General features: G+C 55.5%; 1 protein-coding gene across 1 annotated transcript; it reads left to right on the forward strand.

Annotated features, from left to right (window-relative positions):
• LOC133629408 (acrosin-like) lies at positions 1-26,129 on the forward strand. The gene is made up of 6 exons (XM_062020052.1): positions 1-32; positions 24,054-24,254; positions 24,444-24,712; positions 25,218-25,363; positions 25,558-25,776; positions 26,052-26,129. The coding sequence occupies exons 1-6, from the start codon at positions 1-3 to the stop codon at positions 26,127-26,129; spliced, it is 945 nt and encodes a 314-aa protein (XP_061876036.1).
• Positions 26,130-26,956: the final 827 nt, after the last annotated feature.

Genomic DNA, 26,956 nt, shown 5'->3' on the forward strand with positions numbered 1-26,956 from the left:
ATGAGGCGCTGGGAAAACGTCTCCACGCCCGGGTGAGAGCAGCAGCCCTTCCTGCTGAGCGCATCTGTTCCAGTATCCAGTAGTAGAAGTGCTGGGTGGAGGTGTAGACCCCGGGCCTGTGCGCTCTGCCACAGCCTTTCCCCCAGCTGGTCACGCCCACGAGCCAGAAGAAGTTGGCGCCCGCAGCTCTGCAGACCAGCGGGCCCCCGCTGTCACCCTGCAGCACAGCACAGAGGCTCAGGGGGCTGTTGGGGAGCCCCAGCAGCCCCAGGTGGGACAGGGCTGCGGCTGCTGCCGCGGCTGACTCGCGGCTGCTCCTACCTGGCAGGCGTCGATGCCGCCCTGCGCGTAGCCGGCACACAGGTTGTAGCTGTGGATGGAGCCATTGTTATACTGGCTGCTGTTACACAGCCTGGCATCGATGAGGCGCACCTTGGCCTCCTGCAGCACGTCGGATCCGTGGGCTGCGAGCACAGCAAGGAATTAGCCCCCAGCAGCTGCAGGACACTTCCCCTCCCCTGGCTGCCAGAGCCCTTCCCTGGGCCTTGGCTTTGCACCTTGCCAAAGAGACATCGGACACATCGTTCCCGTGGGGCTGCCTTGGGGCCGTGGCTGAGAATCACAGCGTCCCAGAAGGCTGGGGGTGGGAAGGGCCCTCGAGAGCTCATCCAGCCCAAGCCCCTGCTCAAGCTGGTTCTCCTCAAGCAGGAGGCAGGGGAACGTGTCCAGGTGGGTTTGGAAACCAGCAGGGAAGGAGCCTCCACAGCCTCCCTGGGCAGCCTGTGCAGGCCTCCAGCATCCTCACTGCAGAGACATTTTTCCACCTCTTCCAGGGGAACTTCCCGTCTTCCAGCGTGTGCCCCTTACCCCTCGTCCTGTCACTGGCCCCCAGCCAAAACAACCTGGCCCCAGCCTCTAAACCCCAGCCCTTGAGCTATCTCTCAGCATGGAGAAGGTTTCCTCTCAAAGGTCAGAGAGCTCCAGGTGCTCTCCTCACGAGAAAGGTGTCCCAGAGCCCTGAGCACCGTGGCAGCCTGAGGGAGCTCAGGCCCGTCTGCAGCCGCCCGTCCCCGCAGCCTGACTCTGGCTCCCGCCTGGGCTCCGCGGCAGCCCGAGCCGTCTCCCCAGCGTGCCAGGCTTGCCCTGGGCACAGCAGCGCTTTCCCCAGGGGAACTCACTTCGTGCGGTGGTGTGGCCCCAGCCAGCGATGTAGCAGTCTCTCAGCTGGGACACCACCACGTCGGCGGGGTGAGGCACACAGGCCACCTGCACGTACTGGTTGCACTCCACGGGCCGGTCCAGCTCCAGCAGGGCAATGTCGTAGTCGGTGACGTTGAAGTAGCTCTGGTGGAGCAGCGCCCGCGTGGTGTATCGCACCTGCACCTCGGGGCCCGTCAGAGTCAGCTGGTTGGCCCCGACCACCACCTGAAACCACGGCAGTCTCCTGGAAGGCAGAAGGGGAGCAGAGGGCTCAGAGGGAGCGGAGCCGTGCGCTGCAGCCCGGCCCAGCCCAGCGGTGCCCTGCCTGCTGCTGGCCGAGGGAGAGAGGCGAGCCGCGCTGCGGAGGGCACGGCTGCCCCGGCGTGCCCTGGGCTCCAGGCAGCGCCGGCCCCAGGCTGCCGGGAAGCGGCGGCACCAGCCCGTGCCCGGCACACGCCATCCCTGGCACGCCAGCGGCAGCCCGGGCCGCAGACAGGGCCCCTGCCAGTGCCGGGGGGACGGCCCTGCCCTGCTCCTACTCACCGGTAGAAGTCGACGCAGTGTCCTGCGGTCAGGACCCACTGGGAATGGATGAGGCTCCCTCCACAGAAATGCCCGGTGCCCGCTCCCCAGGGATTCTGGATGCTGACGGTCCAGGGCCAGGCCCCCACGGGGGCATTCACGCCACCCACCACGCGCCACGGCTGCTCAGCCAGGGGCCGGGTGCCGCAGCTCCCCCTGCAAAGAGCAAGTCAGGAGTGTCCTGCTCCAGGGCTGGCTGCTGCTGGGGCTGCAGGGCAGCCGTCTGCCCTCCCCAGCGGGCGCCGCACGGGCAGCGGGGCCGCTGGGGAACCCTTGGCTCACAGCTCGTGGCACCGGCGCACCCTGCAGGGAAGGGCTGCCCCAGCTCCCTCCCACAGCCACTTACCAACAGCTGTCCCCTGCCACGCTCGCAGGCCAGCAGCACAGGGCCAGCAGCACAAAGACCAGCACGAGCTTCATTGCTGCGGCAACACGCGGCAGCTGCCAGAGCCGAGGGAGGGCTCGTGCCCAGCAGCGCTGCGGCCGATGCAATGCCCGCAGTGCTGGCGCTGCCCGCGGCACCTCGGCCCCGGGGCTGATGTCACAGAGCCGCTGCCTGCGGGCGCTGGGGCGGGGGCCATTCTGCCTGGGGCACCACGCAGGGGGCCAGCAGGGGAGGGAGGCACAAGCAGGGATGGGACACCCCTCCCGCAACAAACTGCAGCACAGACTGTGCTTCGGGGGCCTGGCGAGAACGTGGCCGTGCTGCCTCCGGCAGCTGGCGGCAGCAGCAGCTCACACAAGTCAAAGACTGTCTCTCTGACTCAACCACAGTCCAGTTCTTGCCTCTTCCCAAGGAGGACTCTGTCTCCAGCTCCCATCAGCAGCCAGCTGCCTGCAGCCCTTTTTCTGCTTGTGCACAGCTTTGCAGCTCATCTGTGCACGTGCTTCCACTCCAAGTGCCTACATGAGAATGCAAATCTCTTTGGCATGCGTGAAAAAACAAAGGAGGTTTCACGCTTGGTGTTTCTTGTCAGTACTTTGCATCTCTCTGTGCTTCACCTCAGGCAGCTGTGTCCCTGCAGCCCAGAGAGGTGCCTGGTGGAGCAGAGAGCCACTCCCAGCCCATGGAGGAGCCCACGCTGGAGCGGGTGGATGCCTGAAGGAGGCTGTGAGTGCGTGGGAAACCCATCCTGAAGCAAGGCTCCAGGAGCCCTTCCTACAAGGTGCAGCCCATCCTGCCTTCCTCAGCCACTGCCCTGGGTGCACTCCAGGGACCTCTTCTCCTCCCACAGTGTGCAGGGGTTTTGTTTGGGCAGGACCAGGACGGTCCGTTGAACCTCTGCTGTTAACCACCCAAGTGGCTTCTGCTACATCTTTATCCCACTGTTCCCATGCCCCATTGCCCAGTGCTCTTCACATAGAATCACAGAATGGTGGGGGTTGGGAAGGGACCTTTAGAGATCATCCAGTCCAACCCCCATGCAGAAGCAGGTCCCACCTAGATCAGGTCACACAGGAACATGTCCCACATGTGTCTTGAAGAGCTCCAGGGAAGGAGCCTCGACACCATCCCGGGGCAGCCTGGGCCAGGGCTCCCTCACCTCACACTGAAAGACATTTTTCTTATGGTTAAGTGGAACTTTTTTGTGTTTCAGCTTCATCCCATCACCCCTTGTCCTGTGGCTAGATACCATCGAAAAAAGTGCTGCCCCAACCTCCTGACACCCACCCTTTAGATATTTGTATCTATTAACAAGATCTCCCCTCAGTCTCCTCTGCTCCAGACTAAACAGCCCCAGGTCCCACAGCATTTTCTAGTATGAAAGATCAAGTCTAACTGGGCACTGAAAAGCTTGGGTAAGGACACAGGCAGCCCCATCTCCTTGCCCCGTGCCTGTGTGCAGCAAGCCCCAAGGAGACTGTGCTCCAGGCACTGCTCCAAAGTGGGGGAGCTGCCACGCTTGCTGCAGCCCAAGAGGAAGGCCTGCCCTCAGCCCATGTGTGCCCCTGCTGCTGCCCCCACACACGTTCCTGTGCTGATGGAGGGACTCTGCTCCTCTCCATGGCAGTTGGAAGGGGACTGGCTGGGTCATCTTTGCTGCTGGTGCAGCAGGCCCTCAGCCTTGCTCTGCTGACACCCACATGGGCGCCTGCTGTCTCCCAGCACCCTCAGCCCTTGTCCTGCCACAGGGACAGGAGTGACAGGCTTGGAGCTGCTCAGCTGATCTCGGGGCACCGAGGCCTCCTGATCTGTGGCTCTTGCAGTCATCTGCTCTCCCTTCCTCACAGGTGCCACCATTGACCTGACAAGAACTTCCAAGACCTACAGGTGCAGCTGGAATTGCATCTTCAACATTGTTCTGAGCAGAAGGTACCCTGAGGATGGGCCTGATACCATCCTGCAGGTACTGTAGCAGAAACCATCAGTGCTGCTTGCCTGCCTGCCTGCCTGCCACTGCTCCTGTGGAAGCCCACAGCGTTGGTCAGGTTCCTGAAACCAGAGCCCCAAGACAGGGCAGGGCTTGCTAGAAACCAGCGGTTTCCCTCAGGAAGGGAGCGGAGCAGGACTGAGGGGCCCTGCTGTGACCCCGCTGCCACCCTCTTCCCTACCAGTGCACTGACCCAGAGCTGCTGGTGCCTCTCAGCCCTGCCGTTGCTCTCCACGGGTTGCAGGGACACAGCTGCTCTCTCACCACGGGCTACAGAGGGGTCTCTGGTCCAGTGCTGCTCTTTCCTTCCTCCTTCTCTGACTGGGATCCCCATGCTCTGCTCCATTTTGTACCACCTCCTCTTCTGGCTTAGATTTCGCTTCTTCAGTAGTGATGGCAGAGGCACCAGCTTGGCCTGGCCGGGCTGGAGGTGGATCCAGCTCAGATCCAGGGCATGTTCTGAGAGCTGCTTACAGGGACAGCGCTGCAGTTCCCTTCCCCTGTTGCCAAGCAAAAAGCAGCTCCACCCAAGGCCAGGGCAGTGCCTCCTCCTGCAGCTGGAGCAGAGCCCCAGGCACACGGCGCCTGTGCTCCAGGCCAGAGGAGCAGCGGCGCTGGCCCCAGCACTCGCTTCTGTCTCAGTGCTGTCCTGTGCTGCTTTGCAGACGGATGTCTCCCGGGGCAGGCGCTGGTGTTTCCCAGGGCATTCTGGCCAGGTTGTCATCAGGCTGCCAGCACGAGTCCAGCTGAGTGCCGTGGCTCTGCAGCACGTCCCTGAGGAAGGCTCCTTGTCCGTGGCTGTCAGCAGTGCTCCCAGAGACGTGGCTGTCTCTGTAAGTGTGTGCTGGGTGCTTCTGGCTGCATCTGGCCCTGGGGGGACGTGGCAGGGACTCGCTTGCTTTTGTGCCCCTCTGAGGCTGCTGCCCTGCTCTCTGCTGAGCACTGCAGTGCCCTAGCCAGGTGCTTCAGGGGCTCGAGAGCTTTCACCCCTCTCAAGACTTATTCTGACCAAAGCCCCTCAGGGTTTTTGACCAAAGCTCAAGGCAGAGACTGAGCTCCTCCCCAGGCAGCAGTAGGCTGTGGCTATTGGCCAGGAGAGGGCGGGTGGGTACCAGGGCTGGTGCAGCACATCCTACTACCCAGACACCTGCTGGCAGACCTACATGGCTGCCACTTACAGTCTAGGAGATGCCTTCAGTGCATGGATGATCACTTCTTGACGCAGGTGGTGGATGTGCCAACTAGGAGAGGAGCACTAGTGGATCTTGTGCTCATGAGCAAGCAGGGTCTGGTGGAAGTGGTGGAGATCGAGAGCAGCCTTGGCTGCAGCAGCCATGAGATGGTGGAGTTCAGGATCTGGTGTGGTAGGAACAGAATACCAAGCAGGATCACAGCCCTGGGCTTCAGCAGGGCCAACTTTGGCCTTTTCAAGCAATTGCTAGGGGACATCTTGTGGGACAGGGTGTTAGAGGACAAAGAGGCCCAAGAGAGTTGGTCTGTATTCAAAGGTCCCTTTTTCCAGGCTGAGGATCAGAGCATGCAGCGGGTAGGAAGTCCAGGAAGGGAGCCAGGAGACCCACATGGTTCAGCAGGGAACTGTTGGGCAAACTCAAGTGGAAGGAGAGAGTCTAGAGATGATGGAAGGAAGGGATGGCCACTTGGGATGAATGTAAGGCTGTTGTCAGAAGATGTAGGGAGGCAAGTAGGAAAGCTAAAGCCTCATTGGAGTTGTACCTTGCAAGGGAGGACAAGGACAACAAGAAGGGCTTCTTCAAATACACTGCAGGTAGAACTAACACCAGAGGCAATGCAGGCCCAGTGCTGAACGAGGTGAGTGCCCTTGTGACAGAGGAGACAGAGAAGGCAGAGTTCCTGAATGCCTCCATTGTTCTGTGTATATTGCTGGAGACTGCCCTCAGGAGCCCCAGACTCCAGAGGAAGTCAGGTTGAAGGAGGAGTTGTGTTTGGTTGCTGAGGACTGGGATCAGGATCAGCTGAGCAGTCTGGATGTGCATCAATCCATGGGCCCCGATGGGATGCACCCGCGGGTGCTGAGGGAGCTGGAGGCAGTCATTGCTGAACCGCCCTCCATCCTCTTCAGTAATTCATGGAGGGCAGGAGAGGTGCCTGAGGGCTGGAGGAGAGCAAATGTCACTCCAGTCTGCAACAAGGGTAAGAAGGAGGAGCTGAGAAACTCCAGAGCGGTCAGCCTCAGCTCCATCCCTGGGAAGGATGGAACAACTTCTCCTGGGCGCTGTCTCCAGGCAGTTAAAGGACAAGAGGGTCATTGGGAGCAATCAGCGTGGCTTGACCAAGGGGGAGTCATGTGTGACCAACCTGAGAGCCTTTGCTGAAGATGTAAGCAGGTGGATAGATGGTGGCAGTGCAGCAGATGTGGTTTATCTGGGTTTCAGTCAAGCATCTGGCACCTTCTCCCACAGCATCCTGGCAGCAAAACTGAGGCAGTGTGGGCTGGATGATCAGATCATGAGGTAGAGTGTGAAGTGGCTGAAGGGCAGAAGGCAGAGTGGTGACCAATGGGGCAGGGTGCAGCTGGAGGCCTGTGTCTAGTGGAGTCTCTCAGGGGTCGGTGCTGGGCCCGGTACTGTTCAGTCTATTCATTAGTGACCTTGCTGTGGGAACAGAGGCACTGCCAGCAAGTTTGCTGCTGATACTGAACTGGGGCGGTGGCTGCCACCCCAGAGGCTGTGCTGCCATCCAACCAGACGTGGACAGGCTGAGAATGGGCAGAGAGAACTCTAAGGAAGTTCAACAAGGGCAAGTGTGGAGTCTTGCACCTGGGAGAGAACAACCCCATGTACCAGCACAGGTTGGGAAATGAACTGTGAGAGCAGTGTAGGGGAAAGGGACCTGGGGGTCTTGGTGGGCAGCAGGATGAGCATGAGCCAGCAATGTGCTTTCGTGGCCCAGAAGGCCAATGGCATCCTGGGCTGGATTAGAAGGACTGTGGTGAGCAGGTGGAGAGAGGTTCTGCTCCCCCTTTCCTCTGCCCTCGTGAGACCACATCTGGAACAGTGTGTCCAGTTGTGGGCCCCTCAGTGCAAGGACAGGGAGCTGCTGGAGAGAGTTCAGCACAGGGCCACAGAGATGATGGAGTGGAGCATTTCTCTTGTGCTGAAAGGCTGAGGGAGCTGGGGCTCTGTAGCTTGGAGGAGGGGAGACTGAGAGGTGACCTCATTCATGTTACAAAGGCATCAAGGGTGGGTGTCAGGAGGATGGAGCCAGGCTGTGCTCAGGGATGGCCAATGACAGGACAAGGGGCAATAGGGACAAACTGGAACGGAAGAGGTTCCAAAGAAACAGAAGGAGGAATTTGTTCCCTGCTGAGGTGAGGGAGCACTGCAAGGGGCTGCCCAGATGGGCTGTGGAGTCTCTTTCTCTGGAGACATTCCAACCCAGCTGGACCGGTTCCTGTGTGACCTACTCTAGGGAGTCATGCTCTGGCAGGGGGGTAGCACTGGATGAGCTTTCCAGGTCCCTCCCAACCCTTGAGATGCTCTGGTTCTGTGATTCTGCACGTTGCCTCTTTGTTGACATGAATCTGAGCTGCTCTCCTTGTGCTTTGCCCCGAGGGACTGGAGGCGTCGGGAAAAGAGGAAACTCAGCTTGGGACCCTCACGTACGACGTGGCAAAAGAGGCCGTTCAGCCCTTCCCTCTGAAGGCACGGCCTGTGCACGGGGGAGAGATGCCATGGAGCAAAAAGGGTTTGCCTGCAAGTGCACAGCAGGCAGCGTGTGAATGCTGTTTCTCTGGGCACTGGCTCGCTTTGAGAGAGACCTGGTGGGGTTGTGAGAGCTGAGCAGCGTGTGGTGGTGGCAGCAAAAGCAGAACACGGGCAGGATCGGGCGGGTGGGAGCACAAGCTCTGAGAGATCTCTGGCTGCAGCCACTGCCTTCAGCAGAGCCAGCTGCACACACAGACACTGCACAAGGCCTTTGTGCCCTGCAGAAAGAGGGGTGCCCAGTGCCAAAAGCCCTCGGGCAGCACCAGCGCTGCGTCCTGTGGCCTGTGGCGGGTGGGACAGTGTCCTCTCCTCCCAGCACAGCCCCTTCTGTCCCCTGCCCTCAGGCTGCAGGGGAAGGCGAGCCCAGGGGACAGCGGGAGCTTGGTGGGGCTGCCCAGCAGCTGCCCTACACGTCAGCGCCCCTCCTGGGCCTCTCTGTCAGCACAGAGCAAGCAGCAGAGGCAAAGGGCCGAGGGAAGGAGGCGCAGCCCCAGCGGGGCCGGCGTGCAGAGGATGCCCAGCTGCTTTGGGGAGCCTGATCCCTGAGCAGGAGCGGGGCTGGCAGGGGGAGATATGGCTGCACTGTTGCTCTGAACGCCTGCATTTCCTTGTCTCTCTTCACAGAACACGCCGCTCCCCAGAGCTTTTCCTTACATCAAAGTTCTTGTTACAAGCAACTGGGGAAACCCAACGTGCAGCTGCATTTCCAGAGTGTGGGTGCATGGGAGGATGGCGAATCAGGAGAGCCTCAGATGACAGCAGGGACAGCAGGTGTGGACAGTGATAACTGCTGTTTGCTCGTGTCCTTTCCTTCATGTATTTTCTAGGTATTGTTTTGAATGTATTTTCTCTGGGTAACTGGAGTTCAAGTGAGGGGCTCTGCCTTCCTCACGCTGCCGCTGGGCTCCGTTTGTTGTGTTATTTCGCTGGTTCTCTTAGTGCTTTAGTTGTCAATAAAACTGCCCCTGTTTCCTTTTGACTCGGTGCCTGTGTGCTTTGTGCTGGCCCCGCTCCCAGCAGAACGATTCTTGCTGTGCCCATGCTTTCTGTCCTCATTTCATCCCTTTTTCTGCAGTTCCCCGACACCCTTTGGTTTGTCATTGTTCTTTCTGAGCCCATTTGGATCCGTTTGCTGCTTTCCAGTGTTTTCCTTCCTTCCAGCATCACAGGGGCTTCTAGAGTCTTCTGTTGACCCCATCCTTTGGTGTCTGTGTGTGACGGTGCCAGTCTCTGCCCCGCTCGTGTCCCTTTCCCGGGGCAGACTGGGAGCGGGGCCGGGCGGCAGAGGCGGGGGCTGGGTGAGTGTGCGGCCGCAGCCCCGAGTGACAAAGCGTCCCCTCAGCCCCGGCCCCGCGGCCGCCTGGGGCTGCTCCTCGCCCGGGCGTTTGCCGACGGGGCTCTGCTGGAGTCCAAGCCCTGCCCTCACCCTGCCACGGCCACCACTGACCGTGGCCCTCAGCACCTCAGCTCTGCGGCTTTGGGATCCCAAACCTGCCCCTCAGCACCGTTCCCTCGGGTCTGTATTCCAATGGCTCCGCGGGATTTGATGCTGCAGACAGAGCTGGTTCTTGCCTGTGGGTTCAGTAACTAAAGACGTGTCTCTCCACGTGCTGTAGCTGACATTTAACAGCTCTCTGCACAGTCTCCTTTGGGTTTTTTTCACATAAGGACGAGTCCCTGACTTTCAAAGAGCTCCAGTAGGTTCTTCCAGCCCTTTCCCCAAAGTCAGCCCTGTTGCTTAGCTCTGTGCTCTGTCCATCAGAGACACAGGCCAGAGCATCCCATGAGTTGAGAACAGTCTCTTCCCTTCTCCTGTAGGCACAGATGGGATCCAGCATGGCATGGCTAAATTTAGGTCAGAAGTCTTGATCCTCCCAACAACTGACCAAGGTCACAGGAGATATTGCTATTGGTTTCCTACTCAATCTCCATGCCCTGAGACTGCATCCCAAATTGCTCTTTGCTCACGATGTCTGTGCTCTTGGACCTCGCAATTCTCTGAGCAAAGTCTTGTGTCTTGTCTTTGTCTTTTCCCCAGAACTGACCAGTGCTCATCAAATGGAAAAGGCTCAAATGCAGCTGTGTCTCCAGGTTGGCAGCTCCACTGTTTTCATTCCCCAGCCCTGTCTCTCCAGGTTGGCAGCCCCACTGTTTCATTCCCCATCCCTGTCTCTCCAGGTTGGCAGCTCCCCTGTTTCATTCCCCAGCCCTGTCTCTCCAGGTTGGCAGCTCCCCTGTTTCATTCCCCAGCCCTGTCTCTCCAGGTTGGCAGTTCCACTGTTTCATTCCCCACCCCTGTCTCTCCAGGTTGGCAGTTCCACTGTTTCATTCCCCACCCCTGTCTCTCCAGGTTGGCAGTTCCACTGTTTCATTCCCCACCCCTGTCTCTCCAGGTTGGCAGCCCCACTGTTTCATTCCCCACCCCTGTCTCTCCAGGTGGGCAGCTCCACTGTTTCATTCCCCAGCCCTGTCTCTCCAGGTGGGCAGCTCCCCTGTTTCATTCCCCATCCCTGTCTCTCCAGGTTGGCAGTTCCACTGTTTTATTTCTCATGTGGCTGTGGCAGTTTGAGGCAGCTCAGCAGTTGTGCAAAGAGCACTGGTGTCAGGTCCCAGAGAAGAATACCAGTTTCACAGCAGCTGTGACTTTTACTCTTGCACAGAGAGAGGTACCAGGTGTAACCAAGGTGATGGCCTTCTACCATGGCATGGCTGGCTGGGTAGATGAGGGGAGAGCAGTGGATGGCCTCCACCTCTAGGTGCTCTCCAGAGGTGCCTCCCAACTCCTGCCATTCTGGGATTCAGCGAATGCTTTGGATGGTAACAGCAACACAATTGCTTAAAAGAACATCTTGTTGCTGTGTCCAGCTCTGAGATGGATGAGCATTGAAAGTCCACACCACTAACTCAGCGTTGCCTGTTGCCACGTTAGAAGCCCAGCAAGGTGATGGAAGCAGGGGTGGGCTGTCTCCTGCCTCTTTCTAACTCCAGGATCCACACCAATGGGCTCTTTCATGCCTGAGATAGAAATGCCAGCAATCTGAAGGAAGGACAGGCTTGTTCTGCTGCAGCCCAAGGCAACAGGGTGACAGTTTCACAGAGCGGTGCCAGGCAGGGTCAGCAGCCGCAGGTGCTGCGGGGGTTTCGGGCTTCCCTGAGGCACTGCATATTCAAGCAGCCCATGGCAGGGCTTTCTAAGCCCTGTCCAGCTCCCTTGGTGGGTTCAGAGCACATGCTGCCTCATGTGAGTGGAAGAGGAGTGAGAACATGGTTGGGGTGTTTATTGGTGTGTCTGCCCTCCAGGCCCTCACTGTCCAGAACCAATCTTTCCAGGCCAAACTCTACCATCTTGATTGAAAAGGCTCTGAAGAAAAGCTCCGAGGAATACAGGAAGGTTGGTGGCAACTCCATCCACTCATCAAGACTGGCATTTCTCAGGAGGACTCTCACCATGGAGGCAGTGGATAACAATGGGCTTCTTACCCCATGGACTGGTGGGCAGGTCTCAACTGAGATCCCTGATCTTGAGCTCTGAGGTGGAGTCAGAAATAACTCTCAAATGAGCCCCCAAAAAAAGAGCTTTCTTGGAACCCTGGGGCAATTCTCTGTGTTCACCCAATGGCATGGGAAAAACACCCTGTCTAGAAAACCCTTAGTCTCAGCTGCTGCCAAATACACCTGCACTGAAGGTCAGTCCCAGCTGCTGCCCAATGCATCTGCACTGAAGGTCAGTCCCAGCTGCTGCCCAATGCATCTGCACTGAAGGGTCAGTCCCAGCTGCTGCCCAATGCATCTGCACTGAAGGGTCAGTCCCAGCTGCTGCACTGAAGGGTCAGGTTTCTACTGACTTTTGGCCTCTTTAGACATAATATTTTAGTATCTAAAATATTTCAGAAGTGCTAAAACCCTCTAACTCCTGGGGATTTGGGGTTTTTTCCCTATTTATGCAGGACTATGAGGAAAAGCACGTCAGGCAGCAACCTCGGCTTGGTATTTGGCCCGGCTCTGCTCAGGCCACGTCAAGCAGATGCTTTGTCATCACTTGTGGATTCCTGTTAGCAAATGTGGATGGCAGAGCTGCTCATCACATACTATGAGGAGCTATTGGCTGTGCCTCAGAAGGCACCTGGCTGGCTTGGCCACTGCAACCCAAATGATGGATCAACATCTTGAGCCCAGGGCGGGATGGAACAGGACCGTGGGCCCAGGCTGGCAATGCCTGGTGGCTTTGCAGTCACTGTTCTAATCTCTGTTCCATGTCTCATTTCATGTTTTATGTGGCCAACAAAGGAAAAGAAATGTTGTGAGGGTTCACCTGTAGGTCAAAAGACCAACTGAAGTGCTGAGGCCTGAGCAGCAGGCCCCAAACTCAAGCTGACCTCTAATCAACCTCACAGCCAAACAGGAGATGAAGTGAGTGTCTGATGATCAGTGAAATACGTGTGATGATTAGTGACAGACGTAGCCAGACAGAATAGAATCGTTAGTGAAGAGAGATGCCACGAGATTCCTTTGCTTGTTTGGAGGCAACTGTCGAGGTCATGAAACCAGGTGTCTGGCTTGGCGTGAAAATACATGATCAGAGCCGAACAGGGAAAGAAACTCCCTTGGTTCCTCCCTGAGCCCTGGCCAGGCTCCGGGGGGGATCTCAATGCAGTGTGCAACCAGCTGTTCCCGCTTTGGGAGTGATGTGACGTTGTTGATTCGAGAAGAGAAGAGCTGGACCTTCTTGGAGACCTCCCCTACGAGTGGACGCGCTGCGTGGGACTCCCCAGTTGCAGCAACAGGTTCTGCAAGTCCTGGCTGCACTGGGGCTCCCCAGCCACGGCGGGTCTGGGTGATGAGAACTCAGGCACCTGCCGATGTCTCTTCCTTAGTTACTGTCCATGACTGGATGCAGTTGGTGGATGGAGTGTAGTGTATGCTCACGCTTTAGATGTCAGTATCAATCAGCCTGTTTCCTTTTGACTCGCTGCCCGTGTCCTTTGTGCTGACCCCACTATGAGCACAACAATTCTTGACATGCTGATGGTTTTTTGCCTCCAATGTCTTTGCCAAAGTATATTAGATGTCCATTCTGCACGTCCATAGTGGTTCCCTGACGCTCATTTTCAACTTTCCCCTCGTTCCCTTAATTGCTTTTCATTTCGTCTGTTGCTTTTCATCCATTTGCTGCCCTATTTGTTTCCTTTTTCCCTTGCCTTTCCTCGTTCCCTTCTCTTCTTCTCTTTCCACATCCCTTTTAGTCTCTGACCCCATTTTGTCCCTTTTTCTCTTTAGTTCCCTTACACCCATTGATTTTTAAGTGGTTCTTTCTGTGCTTTCTATATCTCCCATTGAGATATATAACTTCTACCGACAGTGTGTATTTTTTCAATGGGAGTTGAGGAGTCAAAGTGAGTGTGATTGGAGATAGCTCCCACAGGAAAGCAGCTGCAAATGTGACACCGTGCTGGCTGATAGACTGCATGGGGACCTACTTACTACTGTAGCTGGGGTCTGCCTTCCTGCTTTCTTGTAGCTCCCATACTCAGTGGTATACGTTAAGGGAGGGCATGTGTTATTTCAGTGGGAGCTGAGCAGTCCAAATGGGTGGGATTGAAGATAGCTCCCTGTTCTGGTTTTTCCTTCCTGCCTCTTACGTGGCAAAAAGTGGGGTTTTAGTAGAGTTTTGAGAAGAAAAGTAGGGCTGGGGGGGGGTTCTGAGGGATAAAATAAGGTTTTGGCGCAATTGTGAGAGAAAAAGTGTGATTTCAGTGGAGTTGTGAGGGATGAAAGGAGGTTTTTGGGCATGTCTGAGGGGAAAAGTGAGGTTTGGGTGGCATTTTACAGGAAAACAGTTGGGATTTGGGTGGAATTTTACAGAGGAAAAGTGGTGTTTTTGAGCAATTCTGAGGGAAAAAGTAGAGATTTTGTTTATTTCTGAGAGCAAAAGTGAGGTTTTGTTGGAGTTTTAGGAGAAAAAGTGGGTTTTGGTGCAATTTTTCAGGGAAAAGTGTAGCTTGGAAGAGTTTTGAGGGGAAAAGTGGGGATGGAGTAGATTTCTGAGGGCCAAAAGCAGTGGAGTTGTGGGATAAAATGAGGTTATGGTGCAATTCTGAGGGGAAAAGGTGGGATTTGGGTGGAGTTTTGAGGGAAAAAGTGGGGTATGGGAGGATTTCTGAAAAAAACAAGTGTTTTGGTGGGGTTTTGAGGGGAAAAATGTGGTTTTGTGGAAATTCTGAGGGTAAAAGTGGAGTTTGGGTGGTGTTTTGAGGGGGAAAATGGGGTTTTGGTCGAGTTTTGAGGGGAAAGGTGCGGTTTTGGGGAACTTCTGGGGGAAGAAGCGGGGTTTTGGTGCAGTTTTGAGGGAAACAGTGGTGTTTTGGTGGAGTTCTGAGTGAAAAAGTGAGGTTTTGGAGGTATTTTCCGAGGAAAAGTGGGTCTTGGGTGCTATTCTGAGGGAAAAAGTGGGATTTTTGGGAAGTGCTGGGTAAAAAAGTGCCATCTTGAGGGAAAAAGTGGAGTTTTGGAAGCGTTTTGAGGGGAAAAAGTGGGGTTTGGGGGAGTTGTGAGGGATCAAATGAGGTTTTAGTGCAATTCTGAGAGGAAAAACAAGGATTTTGGAGGAGATTTGAGGCTGTAAAGTGGGGTTTGAGTACATTTCTGAGAAAGAAAAGTGGCATTTGGGTGGAGTTTTGAGGGAAAAGATGAGATTTTTGGGGCATTTCTGAGGGAAAAGGTGGGATTTGGGTGGTGTTTTGAGGGAAAAAGCAGGGTTTTGTTAAATTTCTGAGAGCAAAAGTGGGGTTTAGGTGGAGTTTGGATGGAAAAAGTGAGGTTTTGGAGTAATTCTGAGGGGAAAAGAGGGACTTTGGGGAAGATGTGAGGAGAAAAGGGGTTTTGTGTGAGTTTTGAAGGACCAAGTGGGGTTTTGGGGGAGTTCTGAGGGATCAAAAGACGGTAATTTTGGGGTAATTGTGAGGGAAAGCAATTGGGATTTGGGTGTAGTTTTGAGAGGAAAAGTGGGGTTTTGGAGCAATTCTGAGAGAAAAAGTGGGGGTTTGTGTGGAGTTTGGAAGGAAAATATGTGTTTTTGTTGGGGTGTTTAAAGAAAAAGTGAGGTTTTTGGGAAATCTTGAGGGGAAAGTGTGGGGGTCTGGGTGGAGTTATGAGAAAAAAAGGAAGGTTTTGGTAACTATCTGAGGTCCAAAGTGGGGGTTTGGGTGGAGGTTTGAAGGAACAAGTTGTTTTCTGTTGGGATTTGGAGGGGAAAAGTGAGGGTGTGTGGGAGTTCTGAGGGATAACATGAGGTGTGGGGGCAAATCTGAGGGGAAAAGTGAGGTTTGGGTGGCATTTTACAGGAAAACAGTTGGGATTTGGGTGGAATTTTACAGAGGAAAAGCGGTGTTTTTGAGCAATTCTGAGGGAAAAAGTAGAGTTTTTGTTTATTTCTGAGAGCAAAAGTGAGGTTTTGTTGGAGTTTTAGGAGAAAAAGTGGGTTTTGGTGCAATTTTTCAGGGAAAAGTGTAGCTTGGAAGAGTTTTGAGGGGAAAAGTGGGGATGGAGTAGATTTCTGAGGGCCAAAAGCAGTGGAGTTGTGGGATAAAATGAGGTTATGGTGCAATTCTGAGGGGAAAAGGTGGGATTTGGGTGGAGTTTTGAGGGAAAAAGTGGGGTATGGGAGGATTTCTGAAAAAAACAAGTGTTTTGGTGGGGTTTTGAGGGGAAAAATGTGGTTTTGTGGAAATTCTGAGGGTAAAAGTGGAGTTTGGGTGGTGTTTTGAGGGGGAAAATGGGGTTTTGGTCGAGTTTTGAGGGGAAAGGTGCGGTTTTGGGGAACTTCTGGGGGAAGAAGCGGGGTTTTGGTGCAGTTTTGAGGGAAACAGTGGTGTTTTGGTGGAGTTCTGAGTGAAAAAGTGAGGTTTTGGAGGTATTTTCCGAGGAAAAGTGGGTCTTGGGTGCTATTCTGAGGGAAAAAGTGGGATTTTTGGGAAGTGCTGGGTAAAAAAGTGCCATCTTGAGGGAAAAAGTGGAGTTTTGGAAGCGTTTTGAGGGGAAAAAGTGGGGTTTGGGGGAGTTGTGAGGGATCAAATGAGGTTTTAGTGCAATTCTGAGAGGAAAAACAAGGATTTTGGAGGAGATTTGAGGCTGTAAAGTGGGGTTTGAGTACATTTCTGAGAAAGAAAAGTGGCATTTGGGTGGAGTTTTGAGGGAAAAGATGAGATTTTTGGGGCATTTCTGAGGGAAAAGGTGGGATTTGGGTGGTGTTTTGAGGGAAAAAGCAGGGTTTTGTTAAATTTCTGAGAGCAAAAGTGGGGTTTAGGTGGAGTTTGGATGGAAAAAGTGAGGTTTTGGAGTAATTCTGAGGGGAAAAGAGGGACTTTGGGGAAGATGTGAGGAGAAAAGGGGTTTTGTGTGAGTTTTGAAGGACCAAGTGGGGTTTTGGGGGAGTTCTGAGGGATCAAAAGACGGTAATTTTGGGGTAATTGTGAGGGAAAGCAATTGGGATTTGGGTGTAGTTTTGAGAGGAAAAGTGGGGTTTTGGAGCAATTCTGAGAGAAAAAGTGGGGGTTTGTGTGGAGTTTGGAAGGAAAATATGTGTTTTTGTTGGGGTGTTTAAAGAAAAAGTGAGGTTTTTGGGAAATCTTGAGGGGAAAGTGTGGGGATCTGGGTGGAGTTATGAGAAAAAAAGGAAGGTTTTGGTAACTATCTGAGGTCCAAAGTGGGGGTTTGGGTGGAGGTTTGAAGGAACAAGTTGTTTTCTGTTGGGATTTAGAGGGGAAAAGTGAGGGTGTGTGGGAGTTCTGAGGGATAACATGAGGTGTGGGGGCAAATCTGAGGGGAAAAGTGAGGTTTGGGTGGCCTTTTACAGGAAAACAGTTGGGATTTAGGTGGAATTTGATAGAGGAAAAGCGGTGTTTTTGAGCAATTCTGAGGGAAAAAGTAGAGTTTTTGTTTATTTGTGTTCTGGTTTAGCAAGGAGCAGCTTTTGGCTTAGTAACAGGGGGAGCGGGTTGCAGTGAAGACCCGAGAAAGAGTTTGCGGACTCTCCCCCGGCTCCTGGGTTCACACCCACCTCCGGCCCGGCTGGGCCAATCTGGCGCCTCTGCCAGCACTATTTAGGGGACGGGAATTTGGAATGCGAGGCAGGAGGTGTAAGAGTGACACGAGATGGAGGCGACCACGCGGACCCTTCAGCCAGAGAAGGAGGAATGAAGGAGAAGCAACAGACCAGAGACCCCTCTGCAAGCCGTGGCGAGAATGCAGCTGTGCCCCTGCAGCCTCTGGAGATCCATGGCAGGAGCGAGAGTTCCCAGCAGCTCCGTGTGAGTGAGCCCGGACGGGAGAGGGACTGTGTGGGGAGGGGCCATGGCCCAGGCCGTGCTGGAGAGCCTGCACGCCGCAGAGCAGCCCCACACGAGAGGCGGAGACGAGCTGCAGCCTTTGGAGTCAGTGGGCATCGGAGCAGCCCGTGCAGGGCTGCCGTGCGTGTGAGTTACCCCACGGACTCGCAGGGAGGACTGGTGTGGAGTTCACCCGTCCTGAGGAGGGACAGACGGCAGAAGCTATCGGGAACAGACTAACTGAAACCCCCACTGCCTGCCCCCCCGAACCGTTCAGGGGGGGACAAGGTAAAAACCCCGGGATCAGGGCTCTGAGCCCGGGAAGAGGGGAGGGGTGGCACGAAGGTGTTCTTCAAAAGGCTGGTTGGACTCTTCATTGATGTATTTCTCTGTGTTGTTTCATTTTGGTTATGGTTTGGGTTTTTGGGGGTATGTTTTAGTTGATGTTGCATTACACTGTTTCTCTGTTTTCTTCCCGAAACCGAGTGGCCTGGTCTGCTTTGTCCTGAACCTTAAGTGGCAATTAAGCTCTCCCTGCCCTTGAGCAATTCTCAGCCTCTTCCATACTGGAGGCTAATCGTGGTCTTTGTTCCCTGATGGGCCTAAACCAGGACACTTAAGATCCCCAAATCTCTCCTTTTTCTACTCAAAACCTCCCTTTTCCCTACTAAAACCCCTTTTTTCCCCTCAAAACCTCCTCTTTTAACTCTTAAGACCCCTAAACCCCTCTTTATCCCCTCAAAACCTCCGTTTTTCCCCTCAATCCCCCCTTTTTCCCTTCAAACCCCCTCTTTTATCCCTTAAGACCACAAAACCTCCCATTTTCTCCTCAAAACCCCTTTTATCCCCTCAAAACCCCCCTTTTCGACTGAACTCCCCCTTTTATCCCTTAAGACCCCAAAACCCCCCTTTTCCCCCTCAAAACCTCAATTTTTCCCCTCAACCCCCCCCTTTTTCCCCCTCAAAACCTCTTTCATCCCTTTAGACCCCAAAACCTCCTATTTTCCCCTCAAAACCTCAATTTTTCCCCTCAGAACCCTCCTTTTCCCCTCAAAACCCCTCTTTTATCCCTTTAGACCCCCATATCTTTCATTTTCTTCTCAAAACCCCTTTCATCCCTTCAAAACCCCCCTTTTCGACTCAACCCCCCCTTTTATCCGTTAAGACCCCAAAATCTCACTTTTTCCGCAAAACCCCTCTTTTATCCCTTTAGACCTCAAAACCTCCCATTTTCCCCTCAAAACCTCCATTTTTCCCCTCAAATCCCCCCTTTTCCCCTCAAAACCCCTCTTTTATCCCTTTAGACCCCAAAACCTCCCATTTTCCCCTCAAAGCCTCCATTTTTCCCCTCAAACCCCCCCTTTTCCTCTCAAAACCCCTCTTTTATCCCTTAAGACCCCAAAACCCCTTTTTCCCCTCAAAACCCCCTTTTTCCCGCCTTTAGACCCACAGCCGCCCCTTTTCCCCTCAGCGCCAGGCCCCGCCCCTCCCCTCGGCCCGTCCATTTCTCACGGGGGGGGGGTGCGAAACAAACCCCCCTCATTTTATACAAAACCTTTATTCTGTAACAGTGTGTGTTGGGGTGGGGGGTCCCCCAAACCTCCCCCCCGCGACCCCCCAACACTGAGAGGGGGGAGCACAGCGGGTGCCAAGGGGGGACACACACATAGGTGCCCCCCCCCCCCGCCATCATCCCGAGGGCCACAATGCCGCCCCCCCCCGCCTTAAATCTCTTGATCTACACAATAAATACGGCGGGGGGCGGCTCAGGCGCGGGGGAGGCAGCGGCGGGGCCAGGCCGGGGGGGCACAGGCAGCGGAACGAGCCCGCGGTGTTGAGGCAGCGGCCGGGCTGGCAGCGGGGGGGGCCCGAACACTCGTCCACGTCTGGGGAGGGCGGCGGCACAGAAGGGGTTAATGGGGTATTGGGGGGGGATGGGATGGGGGGTGGGGATGGGGAGGGCTCAGGGTGCTGGGGAGGGGGTTTGGGTGCTGAGGAAGGAGTTTTGGAGGGGGTTTGGGTGCTGGGGAGGGGGAGTTGGGTGCTGGGGAGGGAGTTTGGGAGGGGATTTGGGTGCTGAGGAGGGGGATAGGGAGGGGGTTTGGATGCTGAGGGAGGGGGTTTGGGAGGGGGCCTGGGTGCTGGGGAGGGGATTTGGGTGCTGGGGAAGGAGTTTTGGAGGGGGGCTGGGTGCTGGGGAGGGCTCTGGGTGCTGAGGGAGGGGGTTTGAGTGCTGGGGGAGGGGGTTTGGGTGCTGGGGGAGGGGGTTTGTGGGATTTCTGAGGGATAACATGAGGTGTGGGGGCAAATCTGAGGGGAAAGGTGAGGTTTGGCATTTTAAAGGAAAACAGTTGGGATTTGGGTGGAATTTGATAGAGGAAAAGTGGTGTTTTTGAGCAATTCTGAGGGAAAAAGTAGAGTTTTTGTTTATTTCTGAGAGCAAAAGTGAGGTTTTGTTGGAGTTTTAGGAGAAAAAGTGGGTTTTGGTGCAGCTTTGCAGGGAAAAGTGTAGTTTGGAAGAGTTTTGAGAGGAAAAGTGGGGATGGAGTACATTTCTGAGGGCCAAAAGCAGTGGAGTTGTGGGATCAAATGAGGTTTTGGTGCAATTCTGAGGGGAAAAGGTGGGATTTGGGTGGAGTTTTGAGGGAAAAAGTGGGGTTTTGGTAAATTTTTAAAGGGAAAAAGTGGGATTTGGGTGGATTTTTGAAAAAACCAAGTGTTTTGGTGGGGTTTTGAGGGGAAAAGTGGGGTTTTGTGGAAATTCTGAGGGTAAAAGTGGGGTTTGGGTGGTGTTTTGAGGCGGAAAATGGGGTTTTGGTGCAGTTTTGAGGGGAAAAAGTGGGGTTTGGTGGAGTTTTGACGGAAAAAGTGGGGTTTTGGTAAATTTTTAAAGGGAAAAAGTGGGGTTTGGGTGGATGTTTGAAAAAACAAGTTTGTGGGGTTTTGAGGGGAAAAGTGGGGTTTTGGGGAAATTCTGAGGGTAAAAGTGGAGTTTGGGTGGTGTTTTGAGGCGGAAAATGGGGTTTTGGTGCAGTTTTGAGGGGAAAAAGTGGGGTTTGGTGGAGTTCTGAGGGGAGAAGTGCAGTTTTGGGGAACTTTGTGAGGAAGAAGCGGGGTTTTGGTGCAGTTTTGAGGGAAATAGTGGTGTTTTGGTGGAGTTCTGAGTGAAAAAGTGAGGTTTTGGAGGTATTTTCAGAGGAAAAGTGGGTCTTGGGTGCTATTCTGAGGGAAAAAGTGGGATTTTTGGGAACTGCTGGGTAAAAAAGTGCCATCTTGAGGGAAAAAGTGGAGTTTTGGAATTGTTTCGAGGGGAAAAAGTGGGGTTTGGGGGAGTTGTGAGGGATAAAATGAGGTTTTGGTGCAATTCTGAGAGGAAAAAAAAGGATTTTGGAGGAGTTTTGATGCAAATTGCCTTTGCATCAGGCCAGTGCAGAGAGCCTCAGGTTCCATCAGAAATCATCTGCTGGTTGTTTCAAGTGCAGAGCACAGAGTCTGGATAAATGTCCAGCAAGAACTGTAAAGGGAGAATCGCAGGCAACAAATGTGAAAAGGGGGGTGGAAAAGGGAGGGAGAATTCTCAAGTCCAGGTGGCCAAAATGTCAAACCAAACCCAAAGTAAAGTCCTTAGGAGATCAACAGAAACCTGTCACCACTGCAGTGAGAGGGAGACTTTTAAAGCACCCATTGTTTGCTCTTCCAGATGCTGGGTTAGTGAGGAAACACTGGGCTGGAGAAGAGCAGGAAAGAACAGGCAGCTGCGTCATTGAAACACCATCACTCAGTTTTGCTACCAATAGAATTCCAGAGAATCAGCAAACCCAGCACCCCCCCAGTTCCTGCACGTCTGTGAGCTCCTTGACTTCAGTTAACACCACCTGGAAGCCTTCTCAGACAGCTCATTCTGCTGGAACTATCTGAGTTTCATCATTGGTTAGAACAATCCTTGTTGTTTCTTACTCCCCATCCCTCTGCTAAGCAGGAACAGTTGGCTCTCCTGCTCCTCTGCCCATTGCGCCCAAATACCCAAATTGCTTGGATGGGTTGGAAGACTTAAACCTGAACTTGACACTTGCTGTGCTTTAAAAATCCCATCTGTGGTCAGAGCACACTGTTGTGCAGAGAAGAAATGCTCTTCTGCTGAGGGCCCCCAGGCACAGAGGCAGCACTGGGCAGTTGTCCCTGTGAGAAGCTTTTGCTAGTGGCAATGATCTAGTGCAGGGAATTCGACCTGCACTGGCCCTGAAGGGATTCCCTTCAGACAGGCACACAGCATTTTCAGTTCCACCTCCCACAGAACACTCTTGTGTTCAGCACACAGAACCTGCATTTTAGGTTTCCTTCATATACAGCACAGTCAAGTTTGATTCTGCTTGCTTTGCACTGTGCCCTTTCTTCTGCAAGCTGGGTGGCAGCTGTCCTGTGCAGTGACCACTGAGCACTGGAAAACCACCTCTTCCAGCCTAGATTTCCTTCTGATGAAGTTTATCTCTCTGGGGCAAGGGAGACACGCCTTGGCACACTTCAGAGACTCCAAGACTTTGGACACTGTTGTGTCTAAAGGAACTTGAATTCTTCATGTGCACATTTAGGGTGCAAAATGGTGGTGCTGGTGTTTTTGTTTCCTGGGCATCCCAAGGGCCAGGTGGAGATGTGGAGCCAGCTGCACTCAAAATGTCCCTTGAAACAGCCTCCTTCCTGTCACAGTTCAGCAGGCCACTTGTGCAGCCTCAGTGACTCGTCCACACAAGCAGAGCAGGCGAGACAGGTCAGGCTTTCCACCAGGAAAACAGTCTACGGGGGCAAGAACCTGCCGAAAGAGGAAACACAACCCATGAGGAGCAAAGCTGATGCAGAGCAATGGTCGCCTTTGTCTCAGCCCAAAAAGGGGCCTAGGCTGGAAAGTCACTTTCACCTCAGCACTGGCCTCCTTGCAAGACCTTCAGAAACCTGTGCACACCATAAGGTACCAAACATCAGAGCTCAGCAGCAGCTGCCCACCTCTTTGCTTTCCTTCAGCCTCTGCAGACAAGACCTTGGTCAAGAGCACAGAGGGACAGCAGAGCAGCTTCTGGCACTCTGGCACTGACCTGTGTCTGGGGGTGACCCTTGAGACCTGGGAGCAGAGACTGAGCTGAGGGCACTTGACAGAGGAAGATGTAACCATAAGCTCTTCCTGCTCGTCGAGGTGTCACTGAGCTCTTGTTCCTTTTCCTCAGAACACCACGAAGACCATTTAGACCGAGAGCCAGGGAAACGGTCACATCTGTCAGGCAAGTCCGAGGTCCCAGGCTTGCAAATTCTGCCAGCAAGTGAGAGGGGCTCAGTAACCATGCAGTGACTGGCTTATTTACCAGAAAAGGAAGGCTCAGCTTTTCATCAAGGGAAGGAGCAATGGAGGCTGCTTTGGGATGAGCCTAGTGGGATGTCCCCTGGTGCTTACTGACGCTGTGAGTCAGTGAGCATGTAAATACAGGGGCTGTGTCAGCTGCCTGAGTTCCCACTGCAATCCAAAAAGACCAGGGTCCAAGTCACCCAACATAGCTGCTGGCTAGTCAAGTGACATCACTCTGTAGCCACCACTGACTGAACTTACAGGAGCTCTGGGGCGGTGAAGCCGCTGAACACTGCACACGACAACTACTCAGCTACCCAGCAACCCTTACAAGTCCCTGAGAACAGGACCCCCTCCTGTGCCTCATCCTCATCCCACCGCAGTTAAGGTGAAACAACTTTGCTGAGGCTCTCTGCTGACCAAATGCTGGATCCTGAGAGGACAGGAGGTGGTACCGAGAGCCAGGGAAAGCCAAGTGGCATTTCCCTCCTGCAGGCAGTACACACACAGGCCTTTGGCCCTTGTGCGCAGCCAAACAGCACCCTGGAGATTTGGGGTTGCGGCTACAACCCAGATCTCGGCTCTCTGACAAGTCATGCTGCTCCCAAACCAATTTTGACCAAGAGCAAAGAGGAGGAAAAGGGGCTTTTTGAGCGTGGTGTGACCTCAGGTGTCCACCCCTGCTTCTGCCTCCTCCCAGCTTGGGCCCCTCGTGGTGCCCCACACAGAATCCCCCTAGAACCAGCAGCTCTGTGACATCAGCGCCCCGGCCGAGGCTTTCCAGGCACTATCAGCACTACGGCATCAGACACAGCGCTGGGGGTGACGTGCCCTTGGCTCTTGGAGCTGCCACGTGCCCTTGGCTCTTGGAGCTGCCACGTGCTGTCAGCGTGATGAAAGTTCTGATTGTCCTCGTCCTGCTGGGCCTGTGCTGCTGGCCTGTGAGTGCCTCAGTGCAAAGCTGTGGGTAAGTGGCTCTGGGAGGGAGCTTGGGCAGAAAAGAGGAGGCTGAGGGGGCATCTTCTTAATAGTTACAAACATCTAAAGGGTGGGTGTCAGGAGGTTGGGGCAGCAGTTTTTTCTGTGAGGTGAGGGAGCCCTGGCCCAGGCTGCCCAGGGAGGGTGTGGAGGCTCCTTCCTTGGAGGGCTTCAAGACCCTCCTGTGTGACCTGATCAAGGTGGGAGCTGCTTCTGCAGGGGGGTTGGACCGGATGATCTCTAAAGGTCCCTTCCAACCCCCACCATTCTGTGACTGTGTGATTCGATGATATGATGGGCTTCACTGGTTCCCCATGGCCCTGCCACAGCTTCCCAAACCCCAGGAGCTGGGAGCTGGGCTGCTGGCACCACTCGTCTGCGGGGCGAAGGCAGAAGCCGGGGCGCAGGGTTCCCCGGCCCCGCTGTCCGTGCGCTGCCCGGTGGGGAGGGCAGACGGCTGCCCTGCAGCCCCAGCAGCAGCCAGCCCTCCAGCAGGACACTCGTGACTTTCTGGTGACAGGAGAAGCTGCGGGACCCGGCCCTTGGCTGAGCACCACGGGCTGTCGCGCATCGTGGGCGGCAGCGATGCCTCCCCGGGAGCCTGGCCCTGGATCGTCAGCATCCAGCTTCCCGGGGCAGCGGGCAGCGGGCACATCTGCGGAGGCTCCCTCATCCATCCCCGGTGGGTCCTGACCGCAGGACACTGCTTTGACAAGTACAGGTGAGTAGGAGCAGGGCAGGGCCATGCCCCCAGCACTGGCAGAGTTCCCGTCCCGTGCTCGGCACGGGCTGGGCTGGTGCCGTTCCTGCAGCCCGGGGCTCGCGGGGCACCTGGCCTCTCCCTCGGCGAGCTGGAGGCAGGGAACTGCTGGGCTCCCTCTGAGCCCTCTGCTCCCCATCTGCCCCCCAGGAACGTCCCGACGTGGCGCATGGTGATCGGGGCCACCCGGCTGTCTGAGCTGGGCCCCGAGGCCCAAGTGCGCAAGAGCAAGCGGCTGCTGATCCACGAGAGCTACCGCAAAGGCGCCTTGGAGAACGACATCGCCCTGCTGGAGCTGGACGAGCCCGTGCAGTGCAGCGACTACGTGCAGCTGGCCTGTGTGACTCACTTCTCCGACGTGGTGGTGTCGCAGCTCACAGACTGCCGCGTCGCTGGCTGGGGCTACACCGCGGAAGGCTGTGAGTGCCCCCGGGAAAGCGCCTGTGTGCCTGGGGCGAGCCTGGGGAGACGGCTCGGGCTGCCCGAGGGCCGGGCTCAGGCTGCAGGCAGGGGCCTGAGCTACCTCAGGCTGCCGCGATGCTGAGGGGACTTTCCCGTCAGGAAAGGCTGCAGGACCCGGGATGATTTTTTGCTCTTTAGATGAGGGAGCCCTGGCCCTGGCTGCCCAGGGAGGGCGTGGAGGCTCCTTCCTTGGAGGTCTTCCAAACCCTCCTGGACACGTTCCCGTGTGACCTGATCTAGAGGAATCTGCTTGAGCAGAGGGGTCAGACTAGATGATGTTTAGAGGTCCCTTCCAACCCCACCATCTGGGATTCTATGATTCTGAGCCATGGCCTAAAATCAGACAAGGGTCGAGTGCCTCTTCGGGGGTGCAAAGCCAAGGCTCAGGGAAGGGCTCTGCCCAGACAGGGGAGGGGAAGTGGCCCAGAGCTGCTGGGGGCTAATTCTTTGCCATGCTCACAGCTGCAGAAACATCCGACGTGCTGCAGGAGGCCAAGGTGCGCCTCATCAATGTCAAGCTCTGCAACAGCAGCGAGTGGTACGGAGGGGCCGTGCGCAGCTACAACCTGTGTGCTGGCTACCCGCGGGGCGGCATCGACACCTGCCAGGTAGGAGCAGCCACGGGCCAGCCCCGGCAGCACCCGCAGCCCTGGCCCACGTGGGGCTGCCGGGGCTCCCCAACACTCCTCTCACACTGCTAGGGCTCCCCAACACCCCCCTCACCCTGCTGGGGCTTCCCAGCATCACCCTCACACTGCTGGGGCTCCCCAACACCCCCCTCACCCTCTGTCCTGTGCTGCAGGGTGACAGCGGGGGCCCGCTCGTCTGCAGAGCTCCACACGCCAACTTCTTCTGGCTCGTGGGCCTGACCAGCTGGGGGAAAGGCTGTGCCAGACCAAAGCAGCCTGGGGTCTACACCTCCACCCAGCACTTCTTCAACTGGGTCCAGTCACGGATTCGCTCAGGAGGAAGTGCTGCGACACTCGCCCGGCCAAAGAGGCCATCACAAGGCTCAGCCCTGGCAACAGCAGCAGGGACTGAGTCCTGCTCATTCCCACTCCAGAAGCTGCTGGATTTCGTTAATTGGATCCAGCAGCTCCTGCAGTCTCTGCAGGGAAAAGTGGCTTAAGCAGCAGGACTCTGAGAACGGCTGGGTCCTGCCCCTCGCCTTCACTGGAGGTTCTCAGCAGTAGTGCTTAGGCAGTAGTCAGTAGAAGCTGTAGCTGTAGCAGTGTCTTTGGACACAGTGTTGTTGGACTTTGTAAGATTGTATGAGTTTCCTGTTGTGTTTGACAGTTCATTGGCCTCTGCACCGGTGCTGCAGAAGTGCAGCAATACCTGTGCACTGGAACCTTTGAAGTGGAGAGTTACTGACACAGTGTTCATCAAAATTAAATGCAAAAGAAAAAGCAAAAGGCCCCGTTGCCTCCTGGTGTCCCTGCAGCATGGCCTGGCTCCCCTCCCTCTGCCCTGCAGGAAGGGGTCACCTCACCAGCCCAGCCCTGGCTGGACACCCAGCCCCAGGACCTGGGGGCTCAGCCCCCTCGGCCGCGGAGGGGGGCTCCTCGCTGGTCTCTGTTAATGGATGGCAGGGGGCAGGGAGGAGGTGTCAGGGATGTCATCATGGGGCTAAAAGCAGAATCCAATCTTTAATTTGGGGTCTACCAGCCCCATATCCTTGGTGAGGGTTGGGGGGGAAGCAGGACACAGTTTGGGGTCTGCTGCTGCTGCTGGGTTTACTGTCCTGGCCCCGGCTGTGGGCTACGGCGAGTCCTGCAGCATCCCTGGGATCCCACCCCCAGCCTCCTCATTGCCCGCACTGGGTTTTCTCAGCAGCACCATCCGGTGGAGACGCGCCCAAGGCCGAGGGGACAGCAAAGAAAGAGACCTGTCTGGGAGCTGTGTGAGGACAGAGGTGTTGGGGCAGTGCCAGCAAATCCCGCAGTGGCTGCGGGTGCGTGGGAAGCACGTGCCAGGGCCCGTCCCCGCGGTGCAGCACCGCGTGTGCTGCTGGCCAGGGCTCCTAAAGGGGGTAAAACCCTTCTGGGGAGGAGAGTGTGGGGGGTGATTCCCCTGGGGGAGAGCAGGGAGATGGGCTCAGCCAGGGGGCTCAAGGGAAGCCCCAGCCCTCGGGGGCCACCAGTTTGCACAACGCGGATTTTGCTCTCCTTATCCCCCCAACTGTCCTGCAGCAGCCACTG

The sequence above is a fragment of the Colius striatus genome, unplaced genomic scaffold, assembly GCF_028858725.1.
Source record: "Colius striatus isolate bColStr4 unplaced genomic scaffold, bColStr4.1.hap1 scaffold_43, whole genome shotgun sequence".
Classification (NCBI taxonomy): Eukaryota; Metazoa; Chordata; class Aves; order Coliiformes; family Coliidae; genus Colius; species Colius striatus.